Source organism: Heliconius melpomene, chromosome 1 (genome assembly GCF_056956725.1).
Source record: "Heliconius melpomene rosina isolate 202511_hmr_F chromosome 1, ASM5695672v1, whole genome shotgun sequence".
NCBI lineage: Eukaryota > Metazoa > Arthropoda > Insecta > Lepidoptera > Nymphalidae > Heliconius > Heliconius melpomene.
In genome coordinates, this window is record NC_140389.1 from 6,890,752 (window position 1) to 6,910,115 (window position 19,364).

The 19,364-nt window shown below is 33.4% G+C and overlaps 1 protein-coding gene across 1 annotated transcript; it reads left to right on the top strand.

Moving 5' to 3' along the window:
- The first annotated feature begins 7,474 nt into the window (after window positions 1–7,474).
- Window positions 7,475–8,608, top strand: LOC146541132 (transcription factor sox-2-like). The gene has a single exon (XM_085187443.1). It carries the CDS (start codon window positions 7,670–7,672, stop codon window positions 8,330–8,332), a length of 663 nt encoding a protein of 220 aa, XP_085043569.1. The 5' UTR covers window positions 7,475–7,669; the 3' UTR covers window positions 8,333–8,608.
- Window positions 8,609–19,364: the final 10,756 nt, after the last annotated feature.

Sequence of the window (19,364 nt, forward strand, 5' to 3'; positions counted from 1 at the left end):
AAATCGTTGCTTAGCAACGCGACGGTTGTTATTAACATGGCGGAATAAATTGCATGTCAAATTAATAAGTATTTTAATATATGGGTATATATCGAAAATATTACAAATATGAGAAAAAAAAGTATCCCTATGTTCATCCCGAGACCCTCAAGTATCTCTATATTAGTATTTTATCACAATTAAATTAGCGGTTTGGCCCTGATTGCGTAAAAGACAGACAGACAGACAGACAGAGTTACTTTCGAATTTATAATATAGGTATGGATATTTATTTAACTAGCTTTTTCCCTATAGTTAAGCTAGACTAGAGAAATATCAGCTATACTTATGAATATAAAATATGCCCACTGATATTTTATCTTCGAATCGCAGGAAGAATATCTGCGCCATTATGGCTTCCGTAAGAATTACTTATATTTATTATCTTTACCACTGAATCTTTTTTACGTTCCGTCGTGTTAAGACCCACTACCTACTTCCACTGCCCGAATTTTGGAAGCATTTCGTGTTAAGTGGAACTCACCGCTGCGTTTTGCCTCGTTACCAGAACAAGGAAATAAAACCATTAAATATCCTTTTCTCTTGGAGTAGGAATCGAACTCCCAATCTACCGCACACAACAACAATCTACAGCTAGGGCTCTTGCGCCACGATAGATATATATAGATATATAAGCATGAAAGATATAAGGATATCAATTTTAATTATTTATTAATCATAATTTATGTATTGCATTTTGTGTGACATCTATAAATAACTGTAATCAGTTTCACGCTATATCTCGCACACAGCAGGGTGGGCAGAGGGAACCTACTGTTAAGACACTCCGTTACCTACTTACTGCAGAATACTGGCCTCAAATAATTTGGAACTTCATCACAAACAAACCAAACTGCTAAACAAAATTAAAGGTGCTACGCCGTAGCTCTCTAACGTAGCTATCATTAGCTTTCACTTTAGCTTAACTATATCTTTAACTTTAGCTTTAATTAGATAAATTATAAAAAATATGTATATTTAAAAAGGGCATTATAGGAGTTAAGCCGTCAACAATATAAAAACATAGGCCTAGTATTTTTGATATATTTTTTTAGGAAATGACGATCAGATCAATTCATAACAATTTTCGATTATAGTAGCTTCTCTCCATTCTCCTCCTTTCGTAATATCTACCTGTTTAGTTTAGGCTTATTCTCATCTTAATTTTTTCCAGTGGCGCAATAGCACATGTTAACCCGGAGTGTCTTAACACTTCTCTCTGCTTTTCCTGCTATATGCAGAGTATTACACATTTACAGAAAAACCAGTGACTATCAAAAGGTTTTCAATCCAGTACAGAATAGCGAGTATATGGGAAATTTGCTTTCTTTGTATATTATAAGTGAATAAGAAAGCAGAAAAGCTCGCACAAAGCGGGCGTCTTGTATTGAACGGAGGATATAAAAATATCGCATCAATAGAGGCATAAAGGAGTTGAGAATTCTGGTACACATGATGATGGAATGTGAAGATTGATCTTAAGATAACTCTAATGTAGTGAATAATTAAATTATTTTATATCAAAATATTTGTAAAATACATATGTATGTAGACCGTGTGTGGACTGTAAATGCCTATTAGGACGTGGGTTCGATTTCCCCCCGGAGGAATGAAATATTTAATATTTTCATTTCCTGTTATTGGACTAAATATTAACAATTAATAATTATAGCAATTGATTAATATTAAGCTACACAACACTGGGTTTATAATATAGTTAACCCAATACCTTAGCAACAAATAAATGTTTACAAAAAATACTCTCTGAAATAAGATATTAAAAATTTAAATAAAATTTTCTATGTAGCGGTAAATCATATAGTACTAAAATGTTTGACAATAGTAAATAGGCTCCAAATCCTTTTTTAGGTATTTTAAATTCTCAGTTTATAAACCATTGAATACAGTACTACAGTGATTAAAACTGAATGTCAAAATTAAAAAAAAAAACACAAAAATTAATATTAAAATATAAAATAATTTCTTATATAATAATATAGATTTTATCCAAAGAAATCTTCGGACAAGTTTACCAGTAAAATATCACGTAGGATGTGACACGAGCGTTATTATCGAGGCGAGGGCGACATTTCATTCTATTCTACTTTGCATTTGTATTTATTTGTTTGTTACTATTATATTATACCGAATACTTGTATGTATCTCGTATATAACAGTTTAGGCAAAGAGAACCCAGTGTCAAGACACTCCGTTAATTAAATACATTGTGTGTTGATTGGCGGAACTTAACTCCGCACTTTTTCTGGAGCGGGGAGTTGAAAATGATTTAAATATAATAATTTCCATAAGTAATACCACAACCTTAGCGTTTGCAGTCAGATACTGACCCGATGCACCAAGGAGATTCTATTTTTTTTATTAAGGTACAAATTGATATACAATTTGTAAATAAAATAGTATTTTAAGAAATTATTACATTATTAAATTTTATTATTGATGACCGGCCTCAGTTATGGGTTCCATTCCCATACGAGGAATGAAATATTTTATTTCTTAGTTATGTAAAATAAAAAATAAAAATAAAATAAAAAAAAGCATGAAAATATTAATGTCTTAACCCTTTAAATTGAAATATAATTCATGTTTCATCTTGATAATTTATAAGCCGAGTTATATGGAATAATAGGGGTGAATAAAAATTGTTTTTATTTATACAACTAAGAAGCTGATGTCGTCGTAGCGCAAGGGCAAAAGCGTGCGACTGAAAACGCGACGGCTGCTATTCGATTCCCAGTTAGGGGAATGAAATATTTCCTCGTTCTGGCAAAGAGGCAAGATGTTATTAATCTTCAAAACTTCAGCTTTGCTAAAATGAGATATTTTCGCTCTGGTAAAAAGGTAAGCTGTTATTAATCCTCAAAATTTCAGCTAAAATGACGTAGATCTGGGGGCCCTGGGATCTCAATATATGAAATTTTTGTACGATTTCTAAGATTTTCTACCACACTTTAGCTATTGTGTATTTAAAAAAATAACTACGACCAACCATAAAAATTTTTTTTTCCATTAATTAAAATTTATGTACGAATAATTTTAGAGAAAAAACTAAAAAAACGCTTTAAGATTTCCCAGCAATCGAAATCAAAACTAAACTGAAATAAATGCTTCTGAATTTATTCACTCTCGTAAACTTGCAGTAACACGGGTGTTTGTAAATCACCGCCGACATAAAGGGGGTATTTAAGCCGCCATATTTATGAAAATAAGATCCTATAAAGCTATAATGTGAAATACAAAAAGCGACCGCGCGACTGTCGTCGGAGGAAAACGATTGTTTAAGCTGTACGACACGATTTTATTTAACATATTTTTTTATATAGAGTATATAAATGGCTTGTCTTAGGTGATAAGTAATATTTAGGTATATTCATTAGAGTGTTTTGTTGGTTTGTAAATTTGTCTGTTAAGTTGGATATCGTAACTGCATGCAACTGCAACTGCAACTGCATGGTCTAGTAAAGGATACTCCTTTCTCCACTTTCCGCCCAATTTTATAGACACAATTTTATAGAATCAAATACCTACCAAATTATCTACCAAGTTTATCTACCAAAACGGAGACATAGAATTTCTTTAAACACAATCATTATCTATATAAAAGGAAAGAATTCACTGTCATCACGCTTACCATCGTAGACTGCCCCATTGCGCCACTATGGTTTTATTAAAATAAAAAACCTAACATTAAAAAAAAAAAATTGACAATATCGTGAATTATAAACAAGGCATAAGCTGTAACTTATTGTTATTGCGGGTTTTAAGCCTCAGTTTTATGTTTTCAAACGGTCCGCCGTGAGGCTGTGCATCTATTTACGTTTATTGAGATTTATTACTCAATCCTTGCCAAGAAAATACTGATCATGACGAGTTTTCTCCATATAGGCATAGAAGAATATAGGTAGAAATGTATTTTTGGCATTTTCTTTAGCAACACGCATCTCACGCTTCCCGTAGAGGGGTTGGCTAAGAGAGTAGAGAACTTAGTATTTTTTGTGGTGGTGGTAGGTGTTATAACAACATAGTGATGTGTCAACAACATACTTTTGAAATATAATAGCATACTATTTCTCACAAAGACAACCAGGCAAATCGCTCAATAGCGGAAAACTTGACAAAATTCTTAAAAATAAAAAGAAATTACAAATATAATCAGAGCAAACAAAGGCATGAACGGAAAAATTCCATATAAAAAAATACAGTTTCAAACTAAAGTAGCTATTACAGAACTCTATTTTTTAGCTTCATGATGTATCCTGATCGTAGAAGGGTAGGCAGAAGAAAATTGAGAACACTTGTTAAGACATTCAATTACCATCAAGACACTTCTGTTTCCTATTTTCCTCTGAATTCGTAAGGCATTGCGTGTGTTAGTGGAACTTAACGCCACATCTTGCCTAGTGCCAGAGCGAAGAATTGAAAATATTAAATATTTCATACCCTCTACTAGAAATCGAACCTGCAACCGTCGGGTTTACAGTCGTATGTATGTGCCTGTAGCACGACGGCCTCTATTATTTTGTGTACTTTCAATGATTATTTTGTTTGTTTTAGTTTTAAGACCTTCTTCTAGTTTCTTTCATTTGAAAGATAATGCGAAAGTACTGGGTGGAGAAACTTATTGCCACGTTTTGCCCTATACGCGAGAATTAAATTTTTACTCAAATTATTAATTATGTTTATTTATTTGTATGTTGATTAATTGGCTATTTCGATGAAGCTTGTATCAGTAAATGTTAATAAAATACACATTATGTCGTTTTTATAAATATAAAATAATAAGAAATATTTTTAATGAAATTTAAAATTATATATTATTAAAACATCAAGAATTGCATTAATTCCAATTCATGGTTCTAGTAACAAAATAAAACGCGGCGTTGATTTCCGCTCAACAAATAATGTCTCGAAAATTGGGCGGCAAGTCGTGTATAGTAACGACATCTACCAAACTCTACTATCTTATTAAATACTCCCAATAGATGGCGCTATAAGTTGCTTGTAGAGTTAGTCCTCTGACTCTTACATAGTAAATAGTTTAAGGAAATTCTGGTAGATGGCAGTAATAAATGGATAACAGCATTGCGGCTCTACATAGAGTCAGTATTGAATAAGAGATTTCGCTACCAGTCCTATGTTATATGACGCTAGTAAAAAATCTAAAAAGTTAATATATAAAGTGGGAATTGATTGAATTACTGTAATAATGTTATTTTTGTTAATAATATAAAAATATAGTTGCTTTTATTATCAATTTTATTATCAATCAATTTAATAAATTAAATTTATAAATATTTTACATGTAGGTTTTTATGTATGTTATATATTGATTTCTATTTAGAGTTTTATAATTGGGATATCTACATTTTGTAAAAAAAAGCATCCTAATTGGTATGGTTTGATTTCCAAAAAAATTTAGGCTCAAGTCCACAATGATAAAATCCTATTTTGGTTTTCTTACATTTACAGCATTTATTATTTACAGTGAAGTAGCGGAAAATATACTCAGATTTGCGAAGTGATTTGTCATTATATATCTTAATGCAAAAAAGAACGATGTTTCTGGTACTATATTTTCCAATGCAACATTATCAAGTAGTATTTGTATTACTTAATCATCATGATTTATTATAAAGATCATCATGGCGGTGTTTTCGAGAAGTGGTGGTCGTTTTGAATTTAATAGCACTTATACAAATTTAGTGGCTCATCCTAAAGCCGCGTCTTGTCTTCTTACCAGAGCAAGAAATTAAAAAAAAATCTTCCCAAGTACGAATCGAACTCGCACACGTTGCATTTACAGTCCGACAGCGCTACGACGACTTACTTCAGGAAAACGAGAAAACATTGAAAGAGATATTTATCTGTTATTCAAAAGTTATAAGTGAATATAATAATATAGTAATAGTATTTACATCCAGCCAAATCGGTGGCAGGTCTCTAGATAAATTCAAAGTATTATTTAATGTCAGTAATTTAGAAATAACTACAATAACAAATCCACTATACGAGTATTGCCCCACACAAAACGGTCAGTTACTCAATAATAGATAAGTTATTTGTAACAACCAAGCCTGCACTAACAATTGGTGATATATTGGTCTATGGTCTAAAAAGGGAAGACCAACCTTTTTAAATCCAATTGTTATTTTAAAAATAAAGATTTTTAGAAACCTATCTATATTCGGGATAAGCGGAAATACTGTACCAATAACTCACTAAGGTTTCCTATAGGATTTACATTTATGAAGTACTATTCGACTGAGATACTCCCGTTCCCCCTTTCTTCTACCCAACTCCCGAATTCTCGAGGCATTGAGTGCCTTGTTAGCAGTGGTAATCGGACCCATAATCATCTCATGTCTTACTACCAGAATGGCTTCAATTATTGAAAATATTAAATCAAAACTTATATAAAAGTTCTAAAAGGTTTATCAACTCTGGTCGATAGTCAATAGTGCATTATGAGCGAAGATTAAGCCACACCTCACTATACCTTTACAGTAGTTCATAATACACCTAATCTACATTTCAATTGCAAAAACACCTATAGATTTCTGTTTTCTATGTAAGTAGTTGTCGCCTGCAACTTTGCTTGCGTGGGTTGTAAGACGTAAAATGGTCAATCGCGATTTCCCAGTTCCTATAGGAATTTTGAGTCTTAGTGCTCCTCTACACTTTTTAACCGACCGTGCAAAATTTTAATCTTCTTCTTCTTCTTCATCCTGGCATTAATCCCGGCTATTGCCAGGGTCTGCCTTCCTACACAACCTACTCCACTTTGCACGATCTTTTGCATCCTCGGTGGTTAGACCATTGGCTCTCATGTCCTGCATCACGACATCCAACCAGCGCTTCCTTGGGCGTCCGGGAGGTCGCACCCCAGGGACTGGTATAGCAAGGCACTTGCGTCCGACATAGTTCTTGCAAAATCACCGTGCAAAATTTTAATGTTCTATATATACCTAGTAGATTCTCGCGTTCTATGCGTTTTTTCTAGATTCTATGCGTTTATCTGTCTATATCAAGTAGTATCAGACAATCTATCAATCTACCCCAGAATAGTGCCGTTTACAGACATTTTTCGTAGACATACGCTGTACCGCTAAGACGGTCTCTTACGCTAGTAAAAATATGAAGTATCTTTAAGTATCTATATTAAGAATAAATTGCCATAAGTTCACATTCACCATTGGGTAATTCGCCAATCGTACAAGAATACAGCGGAGATTGTTTAACAGATCACTCGCGGGCGCGCCTCATACAAAACATACTCGTACAGCAGTACGTATCATTTGACAATTTGTGAGCAATCAATGCATTGTCGCCGCTCTTTATTCAACGGCAAATAATACATGGAAAATTGTCGTTACCATTGTGCCCGGACCATTGTTGATCTAATGACAGCGTTCAGAGCCGTCGGCTTCGGAACCGGCCATCAGTGCTGGCGCGGTCGTGGACTTGATAGCCTTTACGCGATCTCAATTGTTAGATAAATCGGTCCATTTGTTGTAACCTATGCAATATGTGATACAAGACTGTGATATATTACTTGCAAAACCATGTTCCTTGATAAATGATGATTTACTTGTAAACCAGTTGGGAAACCGTAATGGCATATCAACTGGAGTCAACAGCGTCCAAATTGCCGAAATTACCAAGGAATTCTAATCCTTATCATATTAAGCGACCAATGAACGCCTTTATGGTTTGGTCACGGCTGCAAAGAAAGAAAATATCCATGATGAACCCAAAGTTGCATAACTCAGAAATTTCTAAGCGGCTCGGCTTAGAATGGAAAAGTTTGGACGAGACGGAGAAAAGACCATTTATAGATGAGGCGAAAAGATTGAGGCTGAAGCATATGCACGATTATCCGGATTACAAATACCGTCCCCGTCGGAAGAATAGACTGGACACTTCGTATGGGAACCCAGCTTTATACACGACGAGGGAGACCTTCATAGAAATTGAACCTCGAGTTGAACCCAACTATCAAATCCCTGTAAACTATTCAGATCCTCAGTACATGTACAATAACGTTATAAGTTACTCAGTGCCAATAAGTCAGCCTCCTTTCATGTCGCCTATGAGGAATAAAGAGGAGCCTTTACCTAGCATTGATTTAAGACCTTTGCCGTCGATTGAGAGTATATCGTCTCGTCCTTTTGCTGTAGTGAACCAGCAAATGATGGTGAAAGCATACCCCAACTTGCATTACGTGCCTGAAGACGTCGCTAGGATATCCTACCATTACCCATTTAGTGTTCAGTAGTATAATAATATCAAGAGATTTTATTGAAGCTTGGAGCTTAGAATTGTATAGCAGATTCGAATGTACATGTAGGCTATACGATATGTAATAATAGAAAATAATACTTGTTATCTAGTTTCATGTGAAAATATTAGTAACAATAATTTGATTATCTTTTTAGTATTAATATAGCTAGTTAAACTCTAATACCAAAGTTTATGTTATAAAATTTTATAATTGTGCATTTTATTTGTCAAATATACTCTTATATAAATATAAGTTGATACTTACATTTTTCTTTGTTTTTCATATGTTCCTCTGCTAGACTCCATTTTGTATTGGCGAATGTTATAATCTAATTAATCATGCTTTATAGTAATAGTAGCACTCATATAAATTATTTAAATTTAAAGGGACATTAAATCCATACTCATTGATGAATATGCAGTAAATTGGACCATCCGGGCATCCAGCATAGGTTTCCAATTTCTGCGTTTTGAATAAAAGAACTCAACGCCGCACTTTGTCTCGTAATGCGGAGAAATGGAAAAAATATCAATAATTACCCTAACTAGAAATCGAACTCACAATCATCGCGTGTATAGGCAAACGTCTCACAGCTCCTCAAGGGCCTCATTAAGTAGAGGATCAAAATATTTTCCAGTTCGATTCTGTCACTTCCCTTCGGGATTAAAAGATCGTTCAGCAATGATTTGCACAACTAAACGTCGGAAGCTGCAGAAATAATGTGCGTTAGATGACGTGACGATTCCGATCCGATGGAAATCTAAATTGATAATGATCAAAGGGTGTCTGTTTGGGGATACTCGTTTCAAACGAGCGAGTGTTTGTGAGCGAGTGATTGTGCGTGAATAGTACCTATTATAATTTGTTGATTTTCTTTTAGTTTTGCGCTATATCCCCCTCATAGCAAGGTAGGCTGAGGAAACCAAGGTACTTAATTGAATTTGACCGCGCATTGTCTTGTTATTAAAAGGATGGTATGAAAATAATTCATTCCCTCGAGTGAGAATTGAACCCACAATCGATCACAATCGATTTATTGTAAGCTTCGACGGCCTCTTTATCAATTTTTTTCACTGTCATTTAGAATTATAACATTATTAAAGTGATAAGATGTTTTAACGGATTCCAAAGAGCCAGAGCACTAAATAACTTTGGTTTTCTTTTTCAAGAAGATTAATTATGTTAACTTATTCTTATAATTCAATTCAGTATGACTAAAAAAAAACTTACACAAAATAGAAGTAGAAACAAAGAAAAAAATTCCAAAAGTTCCTTGAAGCATGTATTTAACAGAGTTTTTTAACATTGGGTTGACATTATTTGAGGATATTGTCGTCGTGGCGATTTCTATTTGGAGAATTAATTATTTTCATTTCCTCGCGTCATGAAAATTAGGCGGTGCGTGAGGTATGGAATGTCTTCCACTAGGTTCCCTCTGCTTACCCTGCTATATGCGGGATACAGCATGAAGCTACAGAAAATGATCTATAGTAATAATTCAGACAAAACAACACCAACATAAACAATATATACCTATATATAAACTTATATAGAAACTTAAAATTAATCATATAAAGTAACAAGTAATATTAATTATTAAATACCAACCAGCCGTTAATATGAAAATGTTACAAACCAATTGACACGTGAATGAAAATCTGTAATTACCAAGATTGGATTTCGTATAAACGCGGCTCACAAACGAATTCGTAAGCGTGAAATCTGACGGGCTTAATTAAATTGTCTCCCCCGGAAATCCCCCCTCCACCTCCTCCCGCTCGCTTGAAAAAAACTATGTTTTACGTAAACAACAGTAATTCTAATTTGATATAGCTGTATTGAGATGTTATTTCAGAATTATTTTTAAAGATAATTTTTGATAAATTCGTTTTGTGAGAGCTGAACCCTAATTTTTCTTTGATAGTTTTACACTGTATCTGGATATAGTAGGGTTGGCAGAGAAAAAATAGTTTAAGATACTCCGTTGGCCATTTTCCGCGGAATCTTCGGGACACTACGTCTTGAGTGGCAGAACTCAACAGGCTTTCTTTTAACACATTACCAGGAAGTAATTAATCACTCCGAATGGAAATCGACCCATTGTACCACCAAGCACTGATCCGTTTCATAGCGGTGGTGTCTCTTTATATTAAATCAAAAGCGTTATCGAACATTACATTTTACTTATAGAAAGTCGAGACACTATTATCAGTTTGGAAAAAATGGTTAAACAAGTAAAAGAAACCAAGCGAGCTCTTTTGTTTTTGTTAAGTATCACCACAGTTTGATGACTATTTCTTAAAGATTTTTTGCCGCCGCTTTGCTTTATTACCAGAACGAGGAAATTAAATATTTAATTCCCCCGAGTGGGAATCAAATTTATAACCGTCGTCTTTACAGTCGCACACATGTGTCCCCGCGCCACCACTGAGAGAGAGTTTTATTTATAACTAATACTTAAAATAAAATTTCTCCAAAAGAAAATTTATATAAAATCTGAAAATCATTATTTTAAATTGATTACTTTCTTAGTGGTAACATCTGCGATTATAATATCAAAACTCACTAACCAAAGTTGGCGCAAGTCGATAAAATAAATTAAAGAAGCCTCCAAACTGTCGATGTAATTACAAACGTGTCGAATAATTTAACACTTCTGTACTTTAAATTATACTGAGTAAGCTGAAATTACGAAAAACAAATATCCTTATCTACCTTTATATACATATTTAACTATATTCCATTATCATTAAACTTTGCTCATTTAGATCAATATGATGCATCTCTTGTCAAAATTGTATACATCGCTGTCACGTATTGCAAGCGAATCATCTATGAACAATGACCAGAGTCTCCTTTCTCTTTACTCCGTTCCAAGCTACAACCACCCTTATTCCCAAACCCTAAGACACCCTTATGCCGTTGTAAATTCAAACACAATTCTCTCGAATAACTGGAGTATTATCAAGGCTTAGTTACGTCTCACTCACATATCAGAATGATGCAAATTGAACTGTTTAAACACAATTTTGTTCTTAAAAACTTTGTACGTAAGGTTGAAATTCCTAAGAATATAACTCAACGTTACATTTCCAATCCCGTGGTATGCACAAAAGTGTCTAAAGTACTACAAACTAAATTATCATTTGGAATGAGGCAAAGTAGATTTTATGTCAAGGCTATAAAAGTCAAGTTGCATGCATGTAATAGTTGTCACACCTAAGCGAACGACATAATCGTCACGGCGTCTTTCACACCGAACACGAAGAATGAATGATGGATGAATCGTTCTCAGATTCCAGCTTTTTCCTGCGTATGCTGCAACCAAATATTCGAATCAGTTGAAATATTTACTTTTGGACGATTTTAAGCTCTATTTTAAAGTAATAAAGGATAGAGTGATTTCAAGATTATCGAAGTTAAAGTGGTCGTTCTGATCTATGTACATTCAAGCAGTCGCAAATGGGCCAAAAGTTGTATACGGAAAATAGAAAATAGGACGTGCGAAGATGTATAGGACGAACTGGAAGCATTCTGAAGCTTATGTTTTTCAAGTTTCACATGTTTTGTACCTTTTTGTCATGTTCTAGGGCGTGGGTTTCTTAGCTTTTTGTGGATTTAAAATGGGAATTTAGCGCCTATTTACGTTCTGATGTGGCACAGTTTATGTGTCTGAACTTGGTGATACAGTTATTTATGGAAGTAAAATAACTATTTCAGTACTTCATTTGCATTTTATATAAATTGTGTATTTTTATCGCCAAATTCTGAAGCATTTAGAAAATTGTATTAATTAAAAAAATTTTTACAATTTGGTAAGTAAAAAAAAGGCAAAATACAGCTTGACCTTTTTAAGCCTAAGAAATGGGAATCTAGTGACAGAACACTTCGTTCCCCGCTCTTTTCGTCCAATTTTCAAGACATTAAATTTAAAAAACTCACTTAGTATAATAATGTAGTGTGGCCATCAATATAAATTATTAACTTATGCATTGTTTTATATATGGTCTAATTTAAATGATATGTTTTTCATCCTGACGTCTCAAATATTTTACAGCGGTCTCTAGTCGTAGGAATGCTCGTCTAAGGTAATATTAGCAGGTAATATAGGCAGAAGGAACCTAGTGTTAAGATTCTCTGTTCTCCACTTTCTGCTAAACTTTTGAAACTCTCCTTGCGAGTTGGATCAACTCGACGCCACAGTTTGCCTTGTTCCCAGAAAAATAAGAAAATAATTCTTTCCCCCCGAGTGGAAGTCATATCCACAACTGTCACGTGTACAGCCAGTCTCCGCGTCACAACGACCTCGTCTACGTACTTTCTTTTTGTCTGCAAAAACTTTGAAAGCAATTAAATTATTCGTACTAATTTGTTTTCCATTATTTTATCAATACTAAGATTTAACTAACTGTAAAATAAGAAGAGAGAAGGACAAATTTGATTTTGTTCTGTTTAATATGGATACAAATATCCTCTACAGAATTTTAGTTTTAGCCAAAATTTATCTTATTACAGAAATATTTAAAAAAATAAAATACTAAAAATAACAAGAAATATCTAGTGAAAACTTTAAATCTAAGCATTTCAGTATTCTATATTTGGAAACGATCAACTTTGCCTGTTATACGTCATATTTAACATTTGTGTTCATAACGACTTCCCTTACAAAAGGTGCCCTTTTACGATATGCCACTGTTTCAAAAGCTTACACGTACTTAGAAATTCTGAATGCTCTTTTCAGTTTTTGGATTTTATGGACTATGGAGGCTTTAAGAGACAGTACAGTTTAAAGGTAGAATGAATGCAAAAATAGAAGTTGTTCTATTGTGTTAATGTTGCATAACTTCAGTTTCTGATATATATGAAATAAAGAAATGAAAATTTGATGCATATATAAATTTAAAGTTTAAATCCATATGTAAAGTTAAATTTAATTTTTTTTAAATTTCACGCTGTACCCCACACACAGCAGAGGGTAGGCAGAGGGAACCTCGTGTTAAGACACTCCGTTCCCCACCAGTACGGGTACCAGAATAGGTAAATAAAAATAATTCCCTCCAATGGAAATCGAACTCAAGATCGCGTTTACACTCAGATGCTATACCACTGCATCACGCCTGCCAACTATTTATAATAATAATAATAAAAGAAAACATAATTCTATCAACATTCATGTTACATTACCCGTATCACAAAACTACTCAAACCATTTACCAAATAAAAATAAAAATCACTTAGCCACATTTACATAAAAGGGCCATCAAAGACAATTTGTCAGTTATATAACGAAATAAAGTTAGCAAATGAATTATAAGAATCTCCCCCCAATAATGCCCTAAGTATGGGCAACAATGGGGAGTGTATTGAGTTGGACAATCTGTAATGTGTACGGAAACGTATTACTCGCGTCAAATGATACGGAACTAGAGGAAGTAACGTTATTTTTGTTTACTTTTCGTAATAATGTATAGAATATTACAGTATTTATAGGCTGGTATTGTGTCATTTTCTAGAATTGTGGACGAAGGACAACTGATCTAAAAACTGCTTGCTGAAGTGTATTATTTAGTATTTTAAATGTTTTTAACTTTTAAATCTTTTTTATTTGATTGTATATTTAGATTGTATTTTTGTACATAAAACTTTCAAATGGCTTAGGCTTTATTTATATATTTATTTATCGGTATATTTCGTTATTGAGATTGTTGTCGTCTGTAAACTGAGGGAATTATTATATCAAAATAGCAAAAGCTTATGTAGTATAGAGCCTAAAACAAAAAAAAAAACAGAAATTTAAGTTATCAACAAACAATCAATGATTCCATTAAAAAACTAAAGAATAAACAACATATGATGTACGTAATAAACGCCCTAAATCACTCCCGCGCCAACAATGTATGTACCTACTCCCGCTGTGACAGATGTTCAAACAGTGGGAGTGAGTACACACTAATACTTGTATTTATTCTGTTAAACTTTTCAATTAGTTCAGCGTCATTTGACGCCTTGACCACTGGGTTTAATAAATCATACGTTTTTATTAGGTAGAACTATGAAATACAATATCCAAAAATCTGAATTACAATTTTGTTAGGTTTATAGGTTAATCTATGTGTAAACTCATCTATCTATTCTAGTATTATAAAGCCAAAGAAAACTTTCACACATTATTCCGCACATAGCAGGGTAAGCATTGGTGTTATGACATTCTGTTCTTCATTAAGACACTTCCGGAGAGTTTTAACAATAGGTTCCCCCTGCTAAGAAATTATTTACATAAAGTAGATTTGTAACTATATTATAAAACCTACTAAACTCAAGTGGACGTGTTATAATTTTATCATTATGAAACTTAGGCAATAATGGTATGGTATAATTTAGCTGGTCTGATCATGGAGCCAGGACATCCAGCCAGTAGCATCTTCTTGTAGGTAACTTATTTTAATTGTTAAAAGTATGCGTATATCTATATCTATTATTATATACAACGACTAAAAAAAACAATTAATATACAATTTCTATTAAACGTAAAATGCAAATTTCTTTAGTCGAAGTGCGGTCACTTTATAGCTTCAAAGTACCGAGTTAAGTTATCGAAAGAATAAAAATGCAATGCAGTCGGCATTATAACAATATTTTCATTATGTTAAATTATATTATAATTAGTAGTAGGTACTGCTGCATTATGTAAATAATACATATTTTGTTTTTTTAATTTTATTTCCCGCATAGTAAGGTAGAAACATTGATAGGTGTATTACTTAATATATATTTTTTTCAAATTGCTTCAACACTTAGGAAAAAAATACTTTTTTTTTGAAAATATATAAAAAATTTAACGTACCGTGATTTGACGTCTTGCCTCGCTTCATGGAAAACAACCTGCCGTCCATCTCCTTGGTATCCAAGAGGCGCGGATTCAAACATCGCTACGTTCAAATTTTTACACGTCTTTTAAAAAAGTATATTACTTGTCCAAATTCTTATAAGGTTGCTAAAAATCGTAAAAGAATTTCGGCGTAGTCTAGAACGTAAGCTAAGCAGTGTACTGATTGGACATAGAAAATCTAGTGTAATGACAAAACGTTGTCCACTCTCCGCCTTAATAATATTTCTAAAATACTAAATCAAAAGCAGAAAGAAAAAGTTACACCCGGAAAAAAATAAAGAAAACTAGCCCAATAATCAAATATTAATTCAAAAATCCCACATCTCCTAAATCGATTCCACATATCTTGCAATTCTCTGATTGAGTTAGAAGCAACTTTGTCTCTCATTCATTCGCTAAGTGATCGAGCCGGCACAAAGGGGATCGGTTAAAGCATTTCAGATAATGACGGTTTTATTCCACAGTGCGAGCTAAATAGCTCATTGTGGAACTTTTACTTAGTGTATTGAAAACTTAGTTTCTTGAGAGCTTTGAGAGATTCTTAATTGATTATTGTATCAGAGCGAGCTTTTGTTATTGACCCTGTTGGTTTTTCTGTAGTTTTTGTTTGGGATATTATATTTTATAAGACGAACGGGGGGAAAGAGTGTTTTAGCACTAGGTTCCTCTGCCTACCCTGCTATGTGCCGGATACAGCGTGTAGAGTGAGTGGAAATCTTTTAGGCATTTCTCTCATAATAAGGAATATATACTACTAAATCACTTCTTTCTAATGTTTTGTTCATTCACGGTTATTATGGGCTAGAGAAAAACGAAATTATTTTTGACTAATAACATTTTTCCAATTAACGGTTGACAATGGTCTACAAGCATTCCTTGTCTAACAAAACTTTTTCCATTGACACAAAAAATCTTACTGGTGTTTACTTTGGAAAGTGGATATTTCAAAATCTAATAAGACTAAATAAAAACAAAGTTAGATTACATTAATTAAATCAGTCTTCTTGAAGCTCAGGTTCAAATCTCACTGCATGTACTGCCTGCTTGCTATGTTTCTTTCTCCGGCTTGCTTTAGAACTAGCACGCAATTTCTAAGAAAACGGAAAGTATAGAACGGAGTGACTTGACACTAGAGCGTTTGGACCAATTGGTGTCTGAATGATGTGGATTCAAGTTTCGTAACCTTAAAATTTTTATACGTTTTTAAAATACTCCTTAGAAACCATTTCTAGTGTAGATAACAATTTTAAAAATTATAAAAGATGGTTAATTATTTAATATTCAGCTTAATCCTCTTCCTTTGACTTCTAACATATCAATTTATTATGATTAACTTAAACTATTTGTAAGATATAACAGCTTCGTGCGTGAAAAGAAAATATAAAAGCTTCCCTCCGATTAAACCATAAAAGAGCTGGGAAAAGGGCAAAAGTGAAAATAATCCATAATATTAATGTTGTGGAGGCATTAGGCGGCGGAAATGTACGTGAGCGGTGTGACGTCATATCATAACATCCTTTATGACCGCTGGGCCCGCCCTGGAGCAAAGATCTTAATATCAGATACGACAAGTAATAAGAAAAATAATAAAAGGTACTTCCATACTAATATTATAAAGCTGAAAAGTTTGGCTTGGTTGAACCCGCTAGGACTGGTTTGAACAGAATTTTATCTAGGCTATAGGTTAAATTACTAATTTGTCGGATATTTAGAGATATATATATAAAAAAAAATAGTTTCACGCTGTATCCCGCACAAAGCAGGGTAGGCAGAGGGAACCTAGTGTTAAAACACTCTGTTCTCCACTTTCACAACACATTATAAAATTGTAACTAGTAGTGTATTAGTAAATTAATAACTATGTAGTTGTAGCTGGCGAAGCCGAAAGCGGGTTGTTAGTATATTAATATATTGTGACGTAATGGGACGGCTGTCTGACTGTAACCACGATAGTTGTAGATTCGATACCCAATCGGGGAATGTGGTGTTTCTTCTTCGACGTTTCCCTTTGACAGAGCGATAGCGGACGTCGTATTAAGGGTTAATGAGGGGAATGAAATTATCTATATTTTATTTTCTTTCCCTGTTATCAGTAGGCAAAATCAGGCTTTGTCTCGAAAATTAAAAAAAATTTAACCTACTATAATTTTCTGAATTAACTAAGAAATAAGTAAAACTCTTTATCTATAATTTTTCTAACATATTCTTTGCCAAATCCGCCCTACGCAAGACAAATCACAGCTGGTCATTTGTCAAAAAACCTGCATCCGCCTACTGAAAGCGGTCATTGTCAACATTGCCCATTGTGTACACAACACCCTTATTCCCTACAACATACAAACGAAAATACAGAATATATTTGTATGAGATAATGGATGAAAGAACATAAAGAGTCTTTTCGTATTTTGTTAAAAATGAACGAAATAATACGTGAAATTTTTTGGGTTATATTTTTGTTTTGGGTTGCACAAATCTTTTTATCTTTGGTCCCTAAATTTAATTATTATTATATAATTATATTTGCCAAGTGATATTCGCAATTTTGTTCGTATGGTGTTTATCACCTTTTTAAGTGAAGATTTTTTTTATTTATAGCTTCAGCTTCCTTCGCTGTGCAGGAAGCATATAACAGGGTAATCAGACTGAACCTGGGAACCCAGTTAAAACTAGGTTGACAGTCTGACCCCATTCACACAATTCCGTTCTCAACTTTCCACCCACTTCTAGAGGCATTACGTGTTGAGTTACGGAACTCAACACCGCAATTTGCCTAGTTACCAAAATCGAGGACTCGAGCAGCAATGGAATCCACAACCTGTCCACAACCTACGGTCGTTAGCTGATGCCCCTGCGTCACAATGACCTCAAACTCATCAGACAAATAGATTTTAGCCTTGATTAACATAGCATACCTTTTGTTTTGTTAAGTACCGTAGCTTAGCGACCGCTATTTTTACGCAATTTACGCTTTTTGTGAGGTTGGATCAATTATTTTTAGCCTCAATTCACATCTCGATTTCAGTTAAGCGCGACAGGTTGTGTGTTCGATTTCCACTCGATAAAATCTGTATCACCTAGCCGGTGGAGGTAACCTGGGAACCTAATGTAAAAAACTCTTCTGTTCCCCAATTTTAGCAGCTAAATTCAGCGCCTATTGTTATTTATCTATTGTTTTTTTTACACACGCGTGTATCAAATTACAATGAAGGAAAAAAATAAATGTTATCGCCTAAGTACTTTTTATATGAAACAATTTAAAGTAGAAACTGTGGACGTTATTTTTTATTAAGCTTTTTAGCTAAAGAAGTATAATAGGATTTTAACGGACGCTACAAAAAGTGTCACTTGTCCGTTTATTCATTTTATTAACTAAAATTTCTTAGAGCCATGACTAAGCTTAAATTATTGTGGTTTTAAGGTTCCATACATAACATCTAGATCAATATAATTTTTTAAAAAATTACGAAAGGAAATTAAAATAATTAATTCTTTAAATAAATGAAATTAAAATAATTACCTCACCACAGAGAAGAAATTAAAATAATTAATTCTTCGTTCACAGACGCTTGTGCCTCTGCGGTACGACTGCCCTCTCTGTTTTAATATAGGTATAATTAACATACAATTAATTATAATATTAAAATATACAGAACCAATTATCGATTCACTGTATCCCACTTATCATTTCTTAGTTAATTTATCTGCAACAACTAACCTGTCACATTTAATAACTTTTTCTGCAAACTTTTTCACGGACTCGTCGCAAATAATTGCGGGTAGGTATGCCTTTTTGTCATTGTATAGAATTAGAATTAGCTGGCGTCGTGTTTTTGGTGAAATAATCGAGTGCTTTAAATTAGAAAATAACAGTAAGTGAATGACAAAAGTTTATGTTGCATTTGCAAGTCATTGCTTTGATGTGTTGAACAGGCGTCAGGAAAAATATATATTTTTTTATTATTGTTGTCCATCTATATAGGCCAGTCAACTGACTTTGACTTCTATGTAGAGGTTTTTTTTCTTAATTTTTTTATATGATCTAAAATTAACTTAGTTCTCAAAAAAAGCAATTCCAAAACTTTTCAAAATTTACTGCAGTATATTTCTTTTCAACACGCATTCTTCTATTGTGTAACA

Excerpts from the sequence above, each read along its gene's own strand:
- LOC146541132 (XM_085187443.1), top strand. The coding sequence starts at position 7,670 with ATGGCATATCAACTGGAGTCAACAGCGTCCAAATTGCCGAAATTACCA.